We start from the raw sequence: 19613 nt of genomic DNA, 5'->3' as shown, positions 1-19613 counted from the left end.
TAATTTGCATCCCTAGCTGTAACACTTAACGTGATTGCGTCATCCAGGAAAAATACACAGGTGGTCACACCTACAGCCAGGGTTCATGTGTATCTGTTGTGAACTGGTTGTGAGCGTCATGGAACCCCTTTAAAATGCCCCCCAGGTCAAAAGTGCGGCTTCACTTTATTAAGACTGATGCCAATAGTGCGCAATGCAATACATCGTGCACAGAAACAATTTAAGAGCAGAAAGTTGCTCGGTGTTTGACTGCAAGAAGAGCGGACCGCAGCCGGCGCTCTCATCAGCCCGTGATCAGTGCAAAGCCAGAGCGGAGTGAATCATGCTGCTTTCACACCGGACGCAGCAAGAGCAGCAAAATCACGTCTGTTGCTTCCTTTTTGCTGCTTGTACCAGTTAGTTCTGACGTGCGGCTGAAGCAACTTTGCTGCTCTGGCTGAGCGGTCGAAAAGTGTCTCTGACACAAAAAACGTAAAAAGGTCCTCACAATGTAACAGTGAATATTAGAGACTGACTAATATTCAGTGGATTGTGTATGACGTCATCCGCACGCTGGACTGGAGTTGTGACAGGCATTCAGGGCCACAGGCGGCTACGCTCTACCCCTTCTATTCATTCTAGCTAATCTGAATCGTTCAATTCCATTTAGAGAGCAAGATCATCTGTGGTAGCAGCACTAGACATCTTCCAGGCATGTGAGTAAAACTAGCAGCAGTTCAGCAAACAGGAGGAAGGAATGGCAGCCGGCGCGCGTGGATGATGTCATACATGCGCCGCTTCGTTTAAAAAAAATATAAATATAAAAAATATAACCGCGGATGTCTGGGGGACAGTGAGTCGCCTACATGTTATGAATGCTGGCGAACCATAGAGAATAAATTATGAACAGTTTAGTTTGTGCCTTCAAGTCGTTGCCCATAGGAAGACATTACTTGGATATAACCTAACGGAATATCTTCAGAACGGCTCCAAATGAAACAAAACTCATATGGGTGAGTAGAACATGATGGAATAACGTAAAATCAAGGGACCAGTCAGTGTAATAAAAAACGGCATTCCCCTTTAAGTGGGATACACCACGCTTAAAAATGTGCACACATGAAAACCCCCGAGGGTCAGAGACTCTCCCACCACAGTCTCCTAAAATCCTGTGGGACACACTGGTAACATGTCATTCCTGAATATAACAGTGGGTGTGTTGACTTTAGTTAGAGGCTGGAATGATTGTTTCATATTTAGTTAATTTCCACTATCCCAGACCCTCTGCTTGGACCTGCCGTTACACCTGGCAACCCCATAGCAATTCCTGTCAGCATTTCACAATAAAAGCACAGGTGAACTTTAAAATCCTTCAATCATCGGGCTGTTCAGTCAATGCGTTGTTCTGTCGTTGGCTCAGTGGGCTGTTCCAATAGTGGCTCAGTGGGCTGTTCTATTAGTGGGCTGTTCCATCGTATGCTCACTGGCCTGTTCCATTAGTGGGCTGTTCCATCGTTGGCTCACTGGGCTGTTCCATTAGTGGGCTGTTCCATCAGTGGGCTGTTCCATCGTTGGCTCACTGGGCTGTTCCATTAGTGGGCTGTTCCGTCGTTGGCTCAGCAGGCTGTTCCAATAGTGGCTCAGCAGGTTGTTCCAATAGTGGCTCAGTGGGTTGTTCCGTCGTTGGCTCAGCAGGCTGTTCCAATAGTGGCTCAGTGGGCTGTTCCATCCTTGGCTCAGTGGGCTGTTCCATTAGTGGGCTGTTCCATCGTTGGCTCACTGGGCTGTTCCATTAGTGGGCTGTTCCATCGTTGGCTCACTGGGCTGTTCCATTAGTGGGCTGTTCCATCGTTGGCTCACTGGGCTGTTCCAATAGTAGCTCACTTGGCTGTTCCATTAGTGGGCTGTTCCATCGTTGGCTCACTGGGCTGTTCCATTAGTGGGCTGTTCCATAGTTGGCTCACTGGGCTGTTCCAATAGTGGCTCACTGGGCTGTTCCATTAGTGGGCTGTTCCATCGTTGGCTCACTGGGCTGTTCCAATAGTGGCTCAGTGGGTTGTTCCAATAGTGGCTCAGTGGGCTGTTCCATTAGTGGGCTGTTCCATCGTTGGCTCACTGGGCTGTTCCAATAGTGGCTCAGTGGGTTGTTCCAATAGTGGCTCAGTGGGTTGTTCCAATAGTGGCTCAGTGGGTTGTTCCGTTGTTGGCTCAGCAGGCTGTTCCAATAGTGGTTCAGTGGGCTGTTCCATTAGTGGGCTGTTCCGTCGTTGGCTCAGCAGGCTGTTCCAATAGTGGCTCAGTGGGTTGTTCCGTCGTTGGCTCAGCAGGCTGTTCCAATAGTGGCTCAGTGGGTTGTTCCGTCGTTGGCTCAGCGGGCTGTTCCAATAGTGGCTCAGTGGGCTGTTCCATCCTTGGTTCAGTGGGCTGTTCCATTAGTGGGCTGTTCCATCCTTGGTTCAGTGGGCTGTTCCATTAGTGGGCTGTTCCATCCTTGGTTCAGTGGGCTGTTCCATTAGTGGGCTGTTCCATCGTTGGCTCAGTGGGCTGTTTCAATAGTGGCTCAGTGGGTTGTTCCAATAGTGGCTCAGTGGGTTGTTCCGTCGTTGGCTCAGCAGGCTGTTCCAATAGTGGCTCACTGGGCTGTTCCAATAGTGGCTCACTGGGCTGTTCCATTAGTGGGCTGTTCCATCGTTGGCTCACTGGGCTGTTCCAATAGTGGCTCAGTGGGTTGTTCCAATAGTGGCTCAGTGGGCTGTTCCATTAGTGGGCTGTTCCATCGTTGGCTCACTGGGCTGTTCCAATAGTGGCTCAGTGGGTTGTTCCAATAGTGGCTCAGTGGGCTGTTCCATTAGTGGGCTGTTCCATCGTTGGCTCAGTGGGCTGTTCCAATAGTGGCTCAGTGGGTTGTTCCAATAGTGGCTCAGTGGGTTGTTCCGTCGTTGGCTCAGCAGGCTGTTCCAATAGTGGCTCAGTGGGTTGTTCCAATAGTGGCTCAGTGGGTTGTTCCGTTGTTGGCTCAGCAGGCTGTTCCAATAGTGGTTCAGTGGGCTGTTCCATTAGTGGGCTGTTCCGTCGTTGGCTCAGCAGGCTGTTCCAATAGTGGCTCAGTGGGTTGTTCCGTCGTTGGCTCAGCAGGCTGTTCCAATAGTGGCTCAGTGGGTTGTTCCGTCGTTGGCTCAGCAGGCTGTTCCAATAGTGGCTCAGTGGGTTGTTCCAATAGTGGCTCAGTGGGTTGTTCCAATAGTGGCTCAGTGGGTTGTTCCAATAGTGGCTCAGCAGGCTGTTCCAATAGTGGCTCAGTGGGTTGTTCCAATAGTGGCTCAGCAGGCTGTTCCAATAGTGGCTCAGTGGGTTGTTCCGTCGTTGGCTCAGCAGGCTGTTCCAATAGTGGCTCAGTGGGTTTTTCCGTCGTTGGCTCAGCAGGCTGTTCCAATAGTGGCTCAGTGGGCTGTTCCATCCTTGGTTCAGTGGGCTGTTCCATTAGTGGGCTGTTCCATCCTTGGTTCAGTGGGCTGTTCCATTAGTGGGCTGTTCCATCCTTGGTTCAGTGGGCTGTTCCATTAGTGGGCTGTTCCATCCTTGGTTCAGTGGGCTGTTCCATTAGTGGGCTGTTCCATCGTTGGCTCAGTGGGCTGTTCCAATAGTGGCTCAGGGGGTTGTTCCAATAGTGGCTCAGTGGGTTGTTCCGTCGTTGGCTCAGCAGGCTGTTCCAATAGTGGCTCAGCAGGTTGTTCCAATAGTGGCTCAGTGGGTTGTTCCGTCGTTGGCTCAGCAGGCTGTTCCAATAGTGGCTCAGTGGGTTGTTCCGTCGTTGGCTCAGCAGGCTGTTCCAATAGTGGCTCAGTGGGCTGTTCCATCCTTGGTTCAGTGGGCTGTTCCATTAGTGGGCTGTTCCATCGTTGGCTCAGTGGGCTGTTCCAATAGTGGCTCAGTGGGTTGTTCCGTCGTTGGCTCAGCAGGCAGTTCCAATAGTGGCTCACTGGGCTGTTCCATTAGTGGGCTGTTCCATCGTTGGCTCACTGGGCTGTTCCAATAGTGGCCCAGTGGGTTGTTCCAATAGTGGCTCAGTGGGCTGTTCCATTAGTGGGCTGTTCCATCGTTGGTTCAGTGGGCTGTTCCATTACTGGGCTGTTCCATCGTTGGCTCAGTGGGCTGTTCCAATAGTTGCTCAGCAGGCTGTTCCGTCGTTGGCTCAGTGAGCTGTTCCGTTAGTCACTCAGTGGGCTGTTCCGTCGTTGGCCCAGTGGACTGTTCCGTCATTGGCCCAGTGGGCTGTTCCGTCATTGGCCCAGTGGGCTGTTCCGTCATTGGCCCAGCGGGCTGTTCCGTCATTGGCCCAGCGGGCTGTTCCATTAGTGGCTCAGCGGGCTGTTCCAACAGTGGCTCAGTGGGCTGTTTCAATAGTGGCTCAGCAGGCTGTTCCAATAGTGGCTCAGTGGGCTGTTCCAATAGTGGCTCAGTGGGCTGTTTCATTAGTGGGCTGTTCCGTCGTTGGCCCACTTGGCTGTTCCGTCGTTGGCTCAGGGGGCTGTTCAATTAGTCGCTCAGTGGGCTGTTCCGTCGTTGGCCCAGTGGGCTGTTCCATTAGTCGCTCAGTGAGCTGTTCCGTCGTTGGCTCAGTGGGCTGTTCCGTCGTTGGCTCAGTGGGCTGTTCCGTCGTTGGCTCAGTGGGCTGTTCCGTCGTTGGCTCAGTGGGCTGTTCCGTCGTTGGCTCAGTGGGCTGTTCCGTCGTTGGCCCAGTGGGCTGTTCCGTCGTTGGCCCAGTGGGCTGTTCCGTCGTTGGCCCAGTGGGCTGTTCCGTCGTTGGCCCAGTGGGCTGTTCCGTCGTTGGCTCAGTGGGTTGTTCCGTCATTGATTCAGTGGGCTGTTCTGTCATTGGCTCAGTGGACTGTTCCATCAATGGGCTGTTCCGTCAGTGGCTCTGTGGGCTGTTCCAATAGTGGCTCAGTGGGCTGTTCCATCAATGGGCTGTTCCGTCATTGGCTCAGTGGACTGTTCCATCAATGGGCTGTTCCGTCAGTGGCTCTGTGGGCTGTTCCGTCAGTGGCTCTGTGGGCTGTTCCGTCATTGGCTCAGTGGACTGTTCCATCAATGGGTTGTTCCATCAGTGGCTCAGAGGTCAGTTCTGTCAATGGGCTGTTTTGTCGGTGGACTGTTCAGCCAATGGGCTGTTCCGTCAGTGGCTCAGTGGGCTGTTCCCTCGCCGGGCTGTTCCGTCAGTGGCTCAGTGGGCTGTTCCATCAATGGGCTGTTCCGTCGTTGACTCAGTGGGCTGTTCCCTCGCCGGGCTGTTCCTTCAATGGCTCAGTGGGCTGTTCCCTCGCCGGGCTGTTCCATCAGTGGCTCAGTGGGCTGTTCCATCGCCGGGCTGTTCCTTCGGGGGGCTATTCTGTCAGTGGCTCGCTCAGTGGGCTGTTCCATTAGTTTGCTGTTCCCACTGCTGGCTGTTCCATTAGTGGCTCAGTGGGCTGTTCCATCAGTAAATGGTTCCATTCAGAAGCTGTTTATGATTATTCTGTTTATCAGCTGAAATTCCTTGTAATAATTAACCAATCAGAATGAATAATTTCAGCACTAACCTGTTTTCCTAGATGCCGGAGCACCCACAGAACCCACGTGTGCACCGGAGAACACGGTAGCTGGTGGGGGAAGGAGTCAGACCAAGACTGGAATGATTTCTTGGAACATTGCTTTGTTCTAACCATCAGAAACCAGAGCTTTTCTTGGATCACAAAAATCTAATGGCTTCTTTGAGTGTGCCCCCAGTGGCCAGGAGGACTTTCTCACTGATGGTGATGTAGTTTTCCTCCCTCCACTGTTCTGGAAAAACTGAACATCTTCACTTATTCATTGTTTTTGGACCAGCTGCGGCCAGCATCAAGCAGACTTTCAGGAAGTCAGCCTGGTTTTTGCTGGCTGGTTATTTAACCCTTCACGAACCTTCCTTCATCCGGCTCCCTGGTAGACAAAAAGGAAACCATCTGCTGCATGACTTTGTGTTCCCAACATGCTTTGGTTTGGGGTTAAAATGCGCTTGTTTGAGTACACTTTAATCCACACCAGTTAAAGTCATTTGGTTCACCATCAGGACATCTGACAGGTGAGGCTTTGGCTCTAGAACAACACCTGATAAAATGATAATGCTCTGCAGAGGAAAATATCTGGAAAACAAACCCAGTTGGACCCGGATGGGTGCAAGGTCCCATTTAGGGGCGTTTCCATAAACCAGCAACCTGCATGAAAACAAGCCGTAAAAACACCAGCCTATTTAATTTGAATGATTTAAAATCCTCCTTCTCACACATAAAGCCTTAAACGGCCAAGCTCCATCTGATATCAGAGATCTGATTGTTCCTTATGTTCCTAACAGAGCACTTCACTCTCAGTCTGCAGGTTTACTAGTGGTTCCTAGAATTTCTAAAAGTAGAATGGGAGGCAGATCTTTTAGCTATCAGGCTCCTCTCCTGTGGAACCAACTACCAGTTTTAGTCCGTGAGGCAGACACCCTGTCTACTTTTAAGGCTAGGCTTAAAACTTTCCTTTTTGATCAATCTTACAGTTAGAGTGAATCAGGTAAAGGCTGATTTATACTCAGAAACCAGGTCGTATGCGTGTGTCGCAGCTAACGCAGATATGCCCCCCCTCCCTCCCTTCAGTAGACACCCTGGTGCAGCTCTCCAAAATTCCATTGTCGCACAAACTTGCCCCACTTCCTCGACGCCTCGGCTGTATCATGACGCACAGCTAGTTCCTGATTGTCCCTCTTGCGGCGTGGCGAGGAACAACATAGCGCAGACCACGCTTCAATATTTGGCATAAATGAAAAGTATCTGCAACAAGCTCACTGTGACACACAGCTGCGGGAGGATAACCAGCGCTTTATCCTTAGCCATCTCTATAGTTATGCTGCTATAGGCGTTGGCTGCTGGAGGACATAGGGACCCCTTTTTCATCATTCTATTGCTATTCTCCCACTCTGCAGAATCTGTTAGTTCAATCTCTAACTTTCTGCTCTCTCTGCTTTTTCTCATAGTAGCTTCATCTGGTCTGTTCCTGTTTGGCTGTGACTCCATCTTGGAGAGAAATATCAGCTGTGCTGCTGCCATCAACATTTCTGTTTTGTGAAGCTGGTTGACAGTTGCCTTTTGTATCTCTGATTCTATTTCTATGTCTGCGTCTGTCTCCTTGAACCCCAGTCGGCCTCAGCAGATGGCCGCTCACACTGAGCCTGGTTCTGCTGGAGGTTTCTTCCTGTTAAAAGGGTGTTTTTCCTCTCCACTGTCGCTACAAGCATGCTTAGTGTGAGGGATTGCCTTTGAGTCAATGAGTTGATGCAATCAGCTGGTTTTCTTAAGATAGAAAACTTTGAATCAATCTGACTGGATGATCTGGTGAGATGACATGGGTTGTGAATTGGTGCTATAGAAATACTTAGTATGAATTTAATTACTATAGGGTCAGAGTTTGCCCAGGTGGCTGAACATGTATGGAGTGAATTTTATTCCATTATTGTTGCAAAGATGCGTTTTATAAATAAAAACGTGTTGTGACAGCTGTACTTCAGTTTGAGCTGAGTAATGTCAGGCCATGTTTCAGGCTGTGGCTGGTTGGTGGTTCTGGAGGTTCTGGGCCGCCTTACCTGATCTTGTAGTTGGGCAGGGTGTGCTTCTTCTTGATGACCCGTTTCAGCTGGTTGACTATGAAGGAGGTCAGCTGAGGCAGCGGCCTCCCTTCAAACTGAGACTTCACCTCAAAATCCACCAGCGGGTCCTCCAGGAAGGAGAAGGACCAATGGGAGAAGGGCATGCGCGTGAACTGCAGCCGGAGCCTGCCCACCACGCGCCGCATCTTGACGAACAGGTAGGCGGACTTGCCGAACACCAGGTCCACGTCGATGGCCAGATGGAAGCCGCCATTGTACTCGATGTCCACCTCGAAGTTGAGCTCCTCCGGCATCCCGTCGTCGTCCAGCTGCGCCGGTTTGAGGAGCCTGGCCGCCTTGAAGACCGGCAGAGAGTTCCCCAGGGAGATGTCCCTCAGGCTGAGCCCCTCCAGGAGGCGACCCGCCGTCTTAGTCTGCAGCAGCTCCTCAAACTCCACCTTGATCTTTTTGGTCATCCAGTGGCGGACCGCCGGGGTGTCCCTCAGCTCTCTGAACAGAAACAGGAAGATGGCATTGAGGAAATTGCATGTTTCTGTCCTCCCAGCATCCAGCAGCTCGCTGTTGAGCTGCTGCTGCTGCTTCGGGCTGCCGCCGGTCACAGCCGCTTCCTGCTGCCGGCTGAAGGTTGCCTCCTGCGGTTTGGATGCTGCTGCCGCTCCGCCGTCCTGCTGGCTCGGTTCGGCCCGGCCGGCATTAAAGTAATCTTTTAGTGCGTTATCGGGCACTACTTTGACATACTGAACGCTCCTATCTAAGGGCTCTGGGCTCCTCCTGTATATCAACAAGAACTGTAAGAGCAGCGTGACGGCGGCCCCGCACAGTGCGGAGATCAGGATCAGGTAAATCATTTCCAGGGGTCCGGCTGAGTCCGCGGCTCCGCAGACACCAACATCCAACCAAGCTAGTTCCACCTGGTCGCTCTAAGCTGCCATATCATCTGCTTCTTCCCTAAGCTGGGAGCGACGCACCTGATTGGACATCTCGGCTTACGTCGTTTGCGTAATGACGCCACCAGAACTTGTTTGTTTTTTTTTCATTACGCGTTCAGGATAAATCGGATTTTACATGCATGCTGTGACGGAACCTGTTTAAACTGGGAGAGTGCCAACGATATAGGATAAATAAACCACACCTTAAAACAGAAAAGAAAGCATGAATGAGGAAATGCACCGTGCAATAATAAATACACATTGTGAAAGACAAAAAGATAAGAAATAAGAGAATGAATTCTGAACTGTGAAACTATATTGATTTATTGTTTGCTGTATTTATTTTCTGTTTTAATTCATAAGGAATTTTATTTTAAAGTCGTAGGGAATTCATATTTAAATGTCATGTCATTCTGGCTTAAACATGTATATAAATGTCTATCTGATGATATTGTCCCATAATTAAGAAAATTTCTATTTTTAGAAAAATCCTGTCATAAAATCTGTGGGGTTTTTCATTATCTTATGCAGGCTAGTTAGTTATACGCAGAGGTGTGAAGTAATGAAGTACAAATACTTTGTTACTGTACATAAGTACACTTTTTAGGTGTCATAATTTACTCCGTTACATAATTTTCTGGCATAATTTACTTTACCTCTGACTTCTACTCATTACATCTTCACACAAGTATCTGTACTTTCTAATCCTTACATTTTTAAAACAAACGTTACTCGTTACTCTTGGCTTCGGTTTAATGTTTATGAATATTTATTTCACATCATGTGCGTCATCCAATGCAGATCATTGGCTCCATCCACATCTAGTGATAACTAGTGTAATTAGATGAGTCATATAACGCAAACACTCATTGGTTAGCTAAAGGAAATCATCAGAAGCAAGCAGGTGTTCTTCAAAGTGCAAACGTGAATTGTCTATGCCATGCTATAATGTAGGATTCAGAAAAAGATGTTGAAATGTCTGAAAGGTCGGACACAGGCGAGAGCGTATCGGGAGCTGAAGACCAACAAGACCTCCCTCATCCTTGGCCCTATCTCAAAGAATTTTTCAAAAATAGTAGAAAAATTCAGCTTTCAATTCATATAGTGGCATCTGGGTGTTTTTTTAAAGGTTACTTTATATTTTTATACTTTCAGTAGTTTTTGGAGCACATACTTTTTCACTTTTACTTGTGTAAAGAGGTCAAGTTGATACTTCAACTTTTACCAGAGTGTTTTTAAACTGCAGTATCTATACTTCTACTTAAGTAACAAATGTGTGTACTTTTGACACCTTTGGTTATACTTCAGCTTTAACACCTAAATTCGGCCAATCATATATCAACGGTCATCTGTCAATCAAATTTTATTGGTCATAGCATCTTGATTCATATGTCCCAGCTAATATATGCAACGGTTGAAATAAGAAATCAGAATAATTTCCTTTCCCATTGAGTTCCGTCCCAGTGTTCACGGGGATGGACGTCTGTGTCTTCAGCAGGCGTAGAGCTAACAGAACTGGCAGTGTTGCGAGGCAAGGGCTCAAACATGTACGGCTGGAAGCCTTCTACATCAAACCAAGCTTCTGCCGCCCTGGCGTCCTCTTCCACAACATCTTCGTCCGCTTTCCTCCTCTAAATAAAAAATGGATGACGGAGGAGACTCATCCACGACCTCTGACACTAAACTCTCCTCCTCTTGCATGTTTCCTCTGTCCATAGCGTTCCTTGACAGTATCGTTTCTAAGTCACCAATTTAGTGCTACTTGGTCCCAATGGAATTTCCCATTGGGACCAAGCAGCACTAAGTTGCTAACTGGTTAGCAAGATGTTTCCCAAAAACAATCAAACGTGCTTGTGAACCTTCCGCTACAACAATCCCGCCCTCTTGATAATTAAACAATCACATTGACTTTATTCACTCGTGTAAAGTCGCGCACCACTCGGGAGAATTCGGAAATGCAACGGTTGGAACGGCCGTTTCCCTACGACTTTAAAAAGTTCTTATTTTGGTCCCCTCCACTTTAGATTCAAGTTATACACAATAGAGAGATTTAGGCATCAGGACTATTGGTGACCTGTAGGTGGGTGATAATTTTGCCTCTTACTCTCAACTTCAGCCTACATTTGGTCTCCATAAACACGATCATTTTAGATACCTACAGGTAGGGGCATAGGTCAAAAAACACATGCGCACTTTAGAGAATATAATACCTAGACCTACAGAAGCACCATAGAGAGCGTTCTGACCAGCAGTCTCACTGTGTGGTGTGGAGGCTGCAGCGGGGACGAAGTTGTTGTGGAAGAGGACACCTCTTGGTGTACATGTTTGAGCCCTTGCCTCGTAACGCTGCCAGTTCTGTTAGCTCTACGCCTGCTGAAGACACAGATGTCCATCCCCGTGAACACTGGGACAGAACTCAATGGGAAAGGAAATAATTCTCATTTTAGTCGTTGCGTATATTAGCTGCGACATATGAATATAGATGCTATGACTGAAAAAATGTGATTGACAGATGACCGTTGATATATGATTGGCCAAATTTAGGTGTTCAGGCCGACGTATAACTAACTGGCCTGCAGAAGATAACGAAAAAAACACAGATTTTAAGACAGGATTGTTTTAAAAATAGAAATTTTCTAAATTTTGAGATAATATGGTCTGATAAAGAATACATTTATATACATGTTTAAGCCAGAATGATTTGACATTTAAATATGATTTCCCTACGACTTTAAAGATCTGCTCCGGGGTGTAAAAGATCAACCTGCTATAGTTTCTGTGGTTACGCATCACAACAATTGTCCAACAAGGAAAAACAAAAGCAGTAAAAATCCCTCCAGTTTCACAGCCTTCAACAACAGAAGAACAAAAACATCAGAAAAAGAAACTCTTTCCAAAAAACGGAGGGATTCATGTACTCTTAAAAACAGTATCAGAATCAACCTAACAGAGCTACTCCAACGTTCAGCCACCTTAAACAAAGCAATTCTGTCAAATAAATGACAATCAAAAACCAGTAGAGGCGACTGGTGATGATTGTCACGTTTTATAATTGTCCAAATTCCAACCAAAATATACAGTTTACCAAAAATAAATGTAACACAGTGAAGTTCGGAAAATCATTTAATTAGAGTTTATTTATATTCTTTTCAAAAGTTATTGATGACAAAACAAAAAAGGTTCCCCTTTGACGACCACTGTCGCTACAAGCGAGACAAGACATTGCCTTTGAATCAATGAGTCGATGCAATCAACTGGTTTTCCTTAGATAGAACACTTTGAATCAATGTGACAGGATGATCTGGTTGAACTGTAAAGTGCCTTGAGATGACGTGTTGTGAATTGGCGCCATAGAAATAAAGTAAATTGAATTTAAATCAGAGGGAATTTAAGACTGATCTTTGAGGCTAATCGTGTCAGAAAGCAATATCCCACCTTAGCTACATGGAGAGCGTTTTCTGCTAGTAAACCGGGACATTCCAGTGAGACCGATGGACACAATAATCCTAACTTAGTTAGAATATATTTAGACGTCTAATAGATGTTTGCTAATATTCCTGTGATGAACAAATATATGAACAGAAAAACACTAACTGAAAAGTGTTTTTATACAGTTGCTGTTTGGGGGTGGGTTAGTAACCGAGCTCATTCCCGCAGAACGGACAACATCGTGAGCTCCTCTGAGCTCAATAGGATCAGGTGGGTCAGTCATTGCAGAATGCTGTAGGCGTGTCTGTTTCCAATATGACCTTCCCTTCTTGGGATGTCTTTTCAAATTTTGAAAATCCTGGATCTGCCATCTCTTGCTTTATCTCCTGTTCTGCTTTGTCAGCATCAGTAGTTCTGCTGACTCAGCATCTAATGTGGCCTCATATGTTGGTTTACCTCTTTCACTGAGCTGATGTAGAAAATTAGGGAAAGGCCGTACTTCCTGGACCATCCAGTAGATGGCACTAGAGTAATCTTGTTTTCTCTTGGTCTCATCTTTGTGATGTCATCACTTTTGAGTCACAAAAACATTTACCACATCCCTTATGCAGCCATCTTTTCTAAAACCTACTTTCTCCTCTAGGGACCAATGAAGCCCAGGAATTGGTTCAGTCCAGCTGCTGATCCGTCTCCATCTGAGTGGTCATTGTACGGGGGCCACGATGTGGTCTAAGATTGAAGAGGTTTTTCACCCCTTAAATGTTTTTTTTCTTTTCCCTCTTAAATTATTTATATTTAAAATAAAATACATTTAATAACTAACAGACAAATACATTTTTTAATTATGTTTTTATCCAGACAAACCTGGCCCTGACATGTGGTGAACAGCTTCTACCTACACTGGGAAAACGATCCAAGAATAAGTAAACATTTATTAAATTAAGTGTATTTACCCTTAATTTGAGTAGATAAATGAGATTTGCCAATAGAATGAGTATTTCTACTCTTAAAATATAATAATGAGATATCATGCACTTGAAATAAGACAATCGAATTGTGTTTTCTTATTTTAAATGTAAATTGTCTTGTTCCATTGGCAAAATGTCTTTTACCTCCTCAATCCAAAAACAAATGCACTTATTTTGAGACAAAATGACTTATCTAGATTTCGATTTTTTCCAGTGTAAGTGAATCTTTTCAGATTGCATTGTGGGAGTTTTGAACATTGCTTTGTAGAGTTCCTTTCATTTAATCCAGACTGAGGGATTTCCATCCAGCTGAAGGTCTTCCATACTTAAATCTTTAAAACTTGGTTTCTGTCGCTGTAGTTGTAGTTCTATTTCAAAACTCGTGACAATTCAAAGTTTTTATTTATCTTCTAAATCAGGGGAAACCAATTAAAAATCAGAGGGTTCTGAATAAAGAAAATCATCAACCAGTAAAGGTCCACAGACATTTTAAATTATAATCCGTTAATTTAAAACAATTTTAACACTGAAATTAAATTATGTTTTTATGCATCCATGATTTACATTGACTTTTTAAATAAAAGTAGATGCTGCTACTTTTAGACACAGCAGGCAAACCTGTGACAAGCCGGACGATGGGAAAGAAGGAAAGAAATGGTAAAGAAGAAGAAGATGATGAGAAAAAGAGAGCAGAGAAAGTGTGGACTGCTGGAAGAACTGGTGAAAGAAAAGTGAAATGGTGCTCAAAGATGACCCTAAACATTTAGAGGATGTTTGGCTCAACCTGCTGCTGTGAAGCAGGATTCTCCACCATGAACAGAATCAAAAATAAATATGGGTCCGGGCTCAAAATGAGCTCCTTGATATGAGCTTTAGAATGGCTTAGTCTCCATTCAAACCAGGTTTAAAGCCTTGCAGGGCAGCATAAAGCCCACTGCTATCATCAAGCATTGTTCTTTACTTCAAAAAACATTTTAGACTTTAAAATGCCTGTTGGTGCACTGTACTGAGAAATGTTGGACTTTATTTTAATTTTAATATTTTTGATAATAATCTGTGATTTGTTTTGCACTGAAAATAGGAAATCCTATCTAATCCTCTTGTATACTGCATAACGGAGTTCTTCAACAGGAGGTCCGTGACCCCTAGGGGGTCCATGGAGGTACTGCATGGCGGTCGCTAAAGTTTTGGGTGATTAGACTTTTTTTTATATTCCCCTCTGTAATTTTTTCCACTAATTGAAATGTCTTTAAATCCACATTAACATGAATTGAACACACTGTAGTAAACAGATAAATGGAGGCAGCAGATGTCTTTCAGTCATTAATGCTCACATTCAGCGACATACAGGAGCTCTTTCAATCTGGGCACCGTTTCATTCACAACACCTGTCCCATCAACCAGGAATCAGAATCAGAAATACTTTAATAATCCCAGGGAGAAATTACTTTCATTACATTACTCCATCTGTAATAGAGTAACTATAGGACCAGTTTGATAGAACACACTATTTCATACAATATATTTAATTAGGGGGTCCCTGCTCCATCTCGCCATCAGTTTAAGGGTCCTTGGCCTGGAAAATGATGAAGACCTCTGCTGTATGATGACAATGAGATGTATTTGATTGATTTTGGTTTGAAATGAGTGAAAACAGAAAGTCTCTCACATGTATACAGACCCTATGTTTTCATTTTCTCAACGCTCATAAACTTCAATCAATAAATATCTGAAGACATTTTCCGAAGACTCAGTGAAGTTTTTTCTTTTTTTACCCAGAACTGATGCTGTCAGGCACAAAACAATAGGACCCAGTGTCAGACAGACAGATAGCATTCTCGAAAACGTTTATTAGAAAAGGAGCTGGAGTTAATAGTGTCGCCGTCGCTACGTTTACATTTAACCCGATTGAAGCAGCTGGTTTACATGAAAAGTCAAAGGTTGGCGAGCATCACGGCGCATCAAAAGGTCCTGCAGTGCCTCATGAGCTTCTGAGCAGCTGAGGCGCATGATACGCTTCCCAGTGACAGCACACCGCCAGTAAGTAGGGGTCTGAGCGGCTCCGACAGAGAAATAACATTTGAGGGAGGATGGTGATCTGGATGAACTGACTGCACAGACAATGTTTTCAGGTGGACTTTTTCACTTAAAAATATATTCAAACTACTTTTTACCCACAGATCACAGCAAATCTAGCAAAGCCTGCCATTGAACACAGGAGCAGCAAAAGCATCTGGACACACTTTAATGGATGTCTGACCTTAATGTGGACAAACATCAAGCATCTGTCAACAGGCAGGAGATCAGATACAAGCAGATAAAGGAAGGAAGGATAATCCATAGGGTGAAGCCAATGTCTAAAACATGCTTGGCAATCACAGCCAGGAGATCAGAGATCCAGTGAGGTGTCGAAGGGAAATCCAGAACTTAGTCAGGAAACGGTTCTAGGTTTGGTTCACAGACGGGCAGAAATTAGGCTGGAGCCTGAAGACAGGTCAGGCAAACAGATCAGAAGGGGAAAAGGCAGGGCAGGTCAGGTACAGGCAATCAGAACACGCAGGTACACAAGAGAACTCTCAAAAAAGGCTCAATAATCTGGCACTGATGACTGGTTGAAGGCCAGTTAAATGAAGGCTGGAGCAGGGGGAGGAGATTAACTGTAATGTGAAACACGGGGCAGAGTTAAGCAGGTGAATGGAATGATTCTTCAGACCAGACATCAGCACCAAGATCATGACGCTCAACCAGAGGAGACATTTTTAAATGCCATTTCCTAGTGATGGCAGACAGATAACTGAAATCTTCATCTGCCTGTCCAGGCCTGAACAAGCCTGAACAAGGCTTGGTGACTCATAGAAACACAGACTCATTTTTATAAACACAAGTTAACAGCGTATTTGGAGCTATATTTAGCCCTGGCATTTTTTAAGAATACAGAAAGTAACACAGTGACACACAACCCATAAGGAGACTCTACTGACTTCTGCTTGTTTTCTTTGAGGACACCTGGATCAGTTGACTTGCTTTTGATCAGGTTTGTGTATTAAAGTCACAGGATAACTCAGCATGTTGAGTATTTCTAAACACATTTTTAGAAAAAAGAGATAACAGCAAAGCATATTAGAATAGATGTGGTGCTATTTATTATAGAGAGCTGTCAAACCTATGAGCATGAAACGGTGTCCAAACAAAAAGGTTCAGAAACACGCAGTAAAAACTCTTTGGAGTGTTTTGGATGGAGCAGCTTTTATTTCAACATCCCTAACCCACATTCTGAGGCTACCTGCTAAAAATGTGGCGTTATTTTAAGATTATTATGATTAATTTGTCTAATAATGATCATTAAAAAGGCTTTTTTTGGGTGTGTAGAGTATACGTGTTTGTTTCTTTATTCTCTTTAGATTTTCTGAGGAAAATTCAGGAGTGTCTCCCCCAAGAACTAAACAGTCATAATCAACACATATAACAGATAAACAGTCATTAATAAACACGTTTGAAGGACTTCAGGAAGATGGCTCCCATGGTGTTCTTACATGGAGATCCAAATAGGCTGAAGTGTCCAGAAACGCCTTTTTACATCTCAGTGAATCGTTAGACAAAGAGACGACCCCATTCCTCCGCTTTTCAAATCTGCAGTTGGGGTTGAATTCAACTCGGTCTAAAAATAGAGAATAAATAAACACAGTTTATCTCCAAATGAAAAAAAATGTATTCACAAAACCTTCAGCTTAATTTTCAAAAAGTTTAATTAACAACATCTTTGGAGAGGATGGTAACCTTACATAAACCACTTAGTAAAAATAAAAAGAAACTAGTGAACTATGGGGAGAGTATGAAAAAAAGGCAAATTATAATCAGAAAACCAATAACCTATAAAAAATACAGCATGCGGTTATCTCACAGTTCTGTGTAAATATAAAGATTTAAGAACCAAAGATTATTTTTAAGGGAATTGGAGCTGCACATTAGCTGTGAAAGCAAACTATCAGTCATTGCTTATGCTTTAGTGTGTGTCTTCTCTTTAATAAAGAGCAAAGGTTGCACAGTAACATGTCTTTTTCTGTCCACAACCCAGAGCTGTTTATGTGACCCTTCTGTTGAAGGGTTTCTCCCCACCTTCACCCATAGCTTTCTTGGGATGCAATCTGCTGGTTTCCTTTGTAAACTGCCATCTCTACTGTTGCTAAATGGATTTGGGTCTTAATCGGCCTTTGCTGGATTGAAATGGATGAATTTGGACTTTATTGAACAACAAAAAATTGGATCCAAACTAAACTGGAACCAATAATTGAACTTAGTATGGTTTACATAAATTCAGGATTTTTTCTTTACAAAGAAAACAATTTTTATCTAAAAGTACATTTAAAAAATCGGAAATGTTGAAGAAAGTAAACTAATTTCTTCCTATTGAAAAAACAACTGACTTTACCAAGGACCAAGAAAAGAGATCGGCTTGTTTTTCAGTGTAGTCCTGTTTCTCTGATTGTGACTAACTGGATGTGCTCTCTTAATGCTCTGACATGGGAGCTGGCTCGGAGCTCGTCTGCCTTGCTGTGTGTTTCCTGGACGGGGCTGCTTTTTACAGTTGCCTTTGTATCTCTGCTTCTGTTGCCTTGAACCCCAGTGGGCCTCAGCAGATGGCCGCTCACACTGAGCCTGGTTCTGCTGGAGGTTTCTTCCTGTTAAAAGGGAGTTTTCCTCTCCACTGTCGCTACAAGCATGCTTAGTGGGAGGGATTGCCTTCAATGAGTCAATGTAATCAACTGATTTTCCTTAGAAAACTTTGAATCAATTTGACTGGATGCTCTGGTGAACTGTAAAGTGGACATGGGTTGTGAATTGGTGCTATATAATTAAATTGAATTGAAGTTAAATTGAAAGTGAATTGAGTAGTTAGCGCTACTGTTCACTGTCTGAGGCATCATCCTGAGCACAAGGGGGGAAAAAAATAAATGATCATAATAAACATGTAATATCATGTAAACGTTTATGTTGATTTTTAGTGATATAGAGGGTTGAACATTTTATTTGTCACCAAAATCCTATTGTACACAATCAGATATACCTGATAACAGAGGGCAGAAGACTACACAAAAAATAATTTTTACTTATTGCATAGTAATAAATTATTAATATCAAAAATGTATTTCTGTTTTTTCTTTTTATATATTTTGTTAAAAGGCCAAATAAGGACTTCAAACCAAAAAAAAAGTAATTTTCTGTTTTGTTTTATTCTTGGATCGGGCTTTAAAGGGTTAAATCCCAAAAGAATAGTTTTTATTGTTACTCGATGAAAAAGTGAAAATCTACAGCTGTGGAGTTTAAAAAGAAAAGCTGCATGTGCTTTTAAAGGGCCGATTGTAAAAGTCTTCCACTAATTCGCATCATCTTCTGTTCTTTACCTGAAAGAAACTCCCTTAAAGGCAAACCGCCCCGGCCAACGTGAGGTTTAGGTGTGAAGGCTGTGAATACCGAGGGGTCCGTGAAGGCAGCATTAATTGCGCTAACCTGCCTCAGCAGACTCTCCTCACCTCATTCTGTGAGACGCCGCCGCTCGGCTGGCTCGGCTGAACTAACCCGGAGTGTTTGGACGGTTCTTCACTCTGAGAGCAGAGCTGAATTCCTCCTTCTCTCTGTCTTTGAGACACTTTAAAGATGAGCAGTTTAATGGCCTATAAGGAGCCCTTCGGTGAGTACCTGACTCTGCAGGAAGTTTTATTTCCCATCTACCGTTAATGACACAGTCATCTGCCTTTACTTATTCTCTCCTCTGAAATGTGTGCATTTTAATTTTTATTAATTTTGTTTATTTTCTGCTGCGGTCTATATTAAAGCAAATGATGCAGGTTTGACTCAGAGCAACAGAGAAAGTTTCCACTTTAAACTTAAATTCCCTCCTCCATAGAGTGGGGAAACCCAGCGACCTTAGAGCCACAGCAGGCTGTCTGCCCAGGTTGACCTTCTCTCATGCTGCACAGCGGAAACAACCGCAGCCGCTGACTGGGAGTCCAGACGCACTGGAGGATGCGCACAATGAGCTGTCATGCTGTGGGCGAGCAGACCCACTCATGCATCTTCCATCAGCGCAAACTAAATAATCCAGTTCGCCCTTTTCTGCAGGATTTCAACAATATTCCTAATAATTATAAATAATAATATATTGATCTTATATTGGATCAATTCACCTCTATATTTAACCCATCCCCGTTGGGGAGCAGTGGGCTGCCATTGTGCGGCTCCCAGGGAGCAGGACCACTGGAAGTAATTTTGAACAGCTAAGTTTTGATCTGTGAAAACTTATAAACTCTTATTAACTTTAGTATAGATACTGCAGTTTAAAAACACTCTTGTAAAAGTTGAAGTATCAGCTTGACCTCTTTACTCAAGTAAAAGTGAAAAAATATGTGCTCCAAAAACTACTTAAAGTATAAAAATATAAAGTAACCTTTGAAAAAAAAAACAGCCAGATGCCACTATATGAACTGAAAGCTCAATTTTACGACTATTTCTAAAAATTCTTTGAGATAGGGCCAAGGATGAGGGAGGTCTTATTGGTCTCCATCTACCGATACGCTCTCGCCTGTGTCCGACCTTTCAGACATTTCAACATCTTTTTCTGAATCCTACATTGTAGCATGGCATAGA

At 44.3% G+C, this 19613-nt stretch overlaps 2 protein-coding genes across 2 annotated transcripts in view; one reads left to right on the top strand and one right to left on the bottom strand.

Annotated features, from left to right (window-relative positions):
• The window catches only part of pdzd8 (PDZ domain containing 8), a 57014-nt gene extending 48399 nt beyond the window's left edge, over positions 1–8615 (bottom strand). The window contains exon 1 of the mRNA XM_038304608.1: positions 7619–8615. Coding sequence (XP_038160536.1) covers positions 7619–8490 — 872 coding nt within the window. The 5' untranslated portion in view covers positions 8491–8615. The remainder of the gene's footprint in view (positions 1–7618) is intronic.
• A 9872-nt stretch (positions 8616–18487) lies between these two features.
• The window catches only part of edaradd (EDAR-associated death domain), a 40288-nt gene continuing 39162 nt past the window's right edge, over positions 18488–19613 (top strand). The window contains exon 1 of the mRNA XM_038304580.1: positions 18488–18657. Coding sequence (XP_038160508.1) covers positions 18624–18657 — 34 coding nt within the window. The 5' untranslated portion in view covers positions 18488–18623. The remainder of the gene's footprint in view (positions 18658–19613) is intronic.

Source organism: Cyprinodon tularosa, unplaced genomic scaffold, assembly GCF_016077235.1.
Source record: "Cyprinodon tularosa strain WSP-4 unplaced genomic scaffold, ASM1607723v1 ctg539, whole genome shotgun sequence".
Lineage (NCBI taxonomy): Eukaryota > Metazoa > Chordata > Actinopteri > Cyprinodontiformes > Cyprinodontidae > Cyprinodon > Cyprinodon tularosa.
The sequence above is the reverse complement of the archived record's forward strand: the minus strand, read 5'-3'. Positions and strand labels throughout refer to the sequence as shown.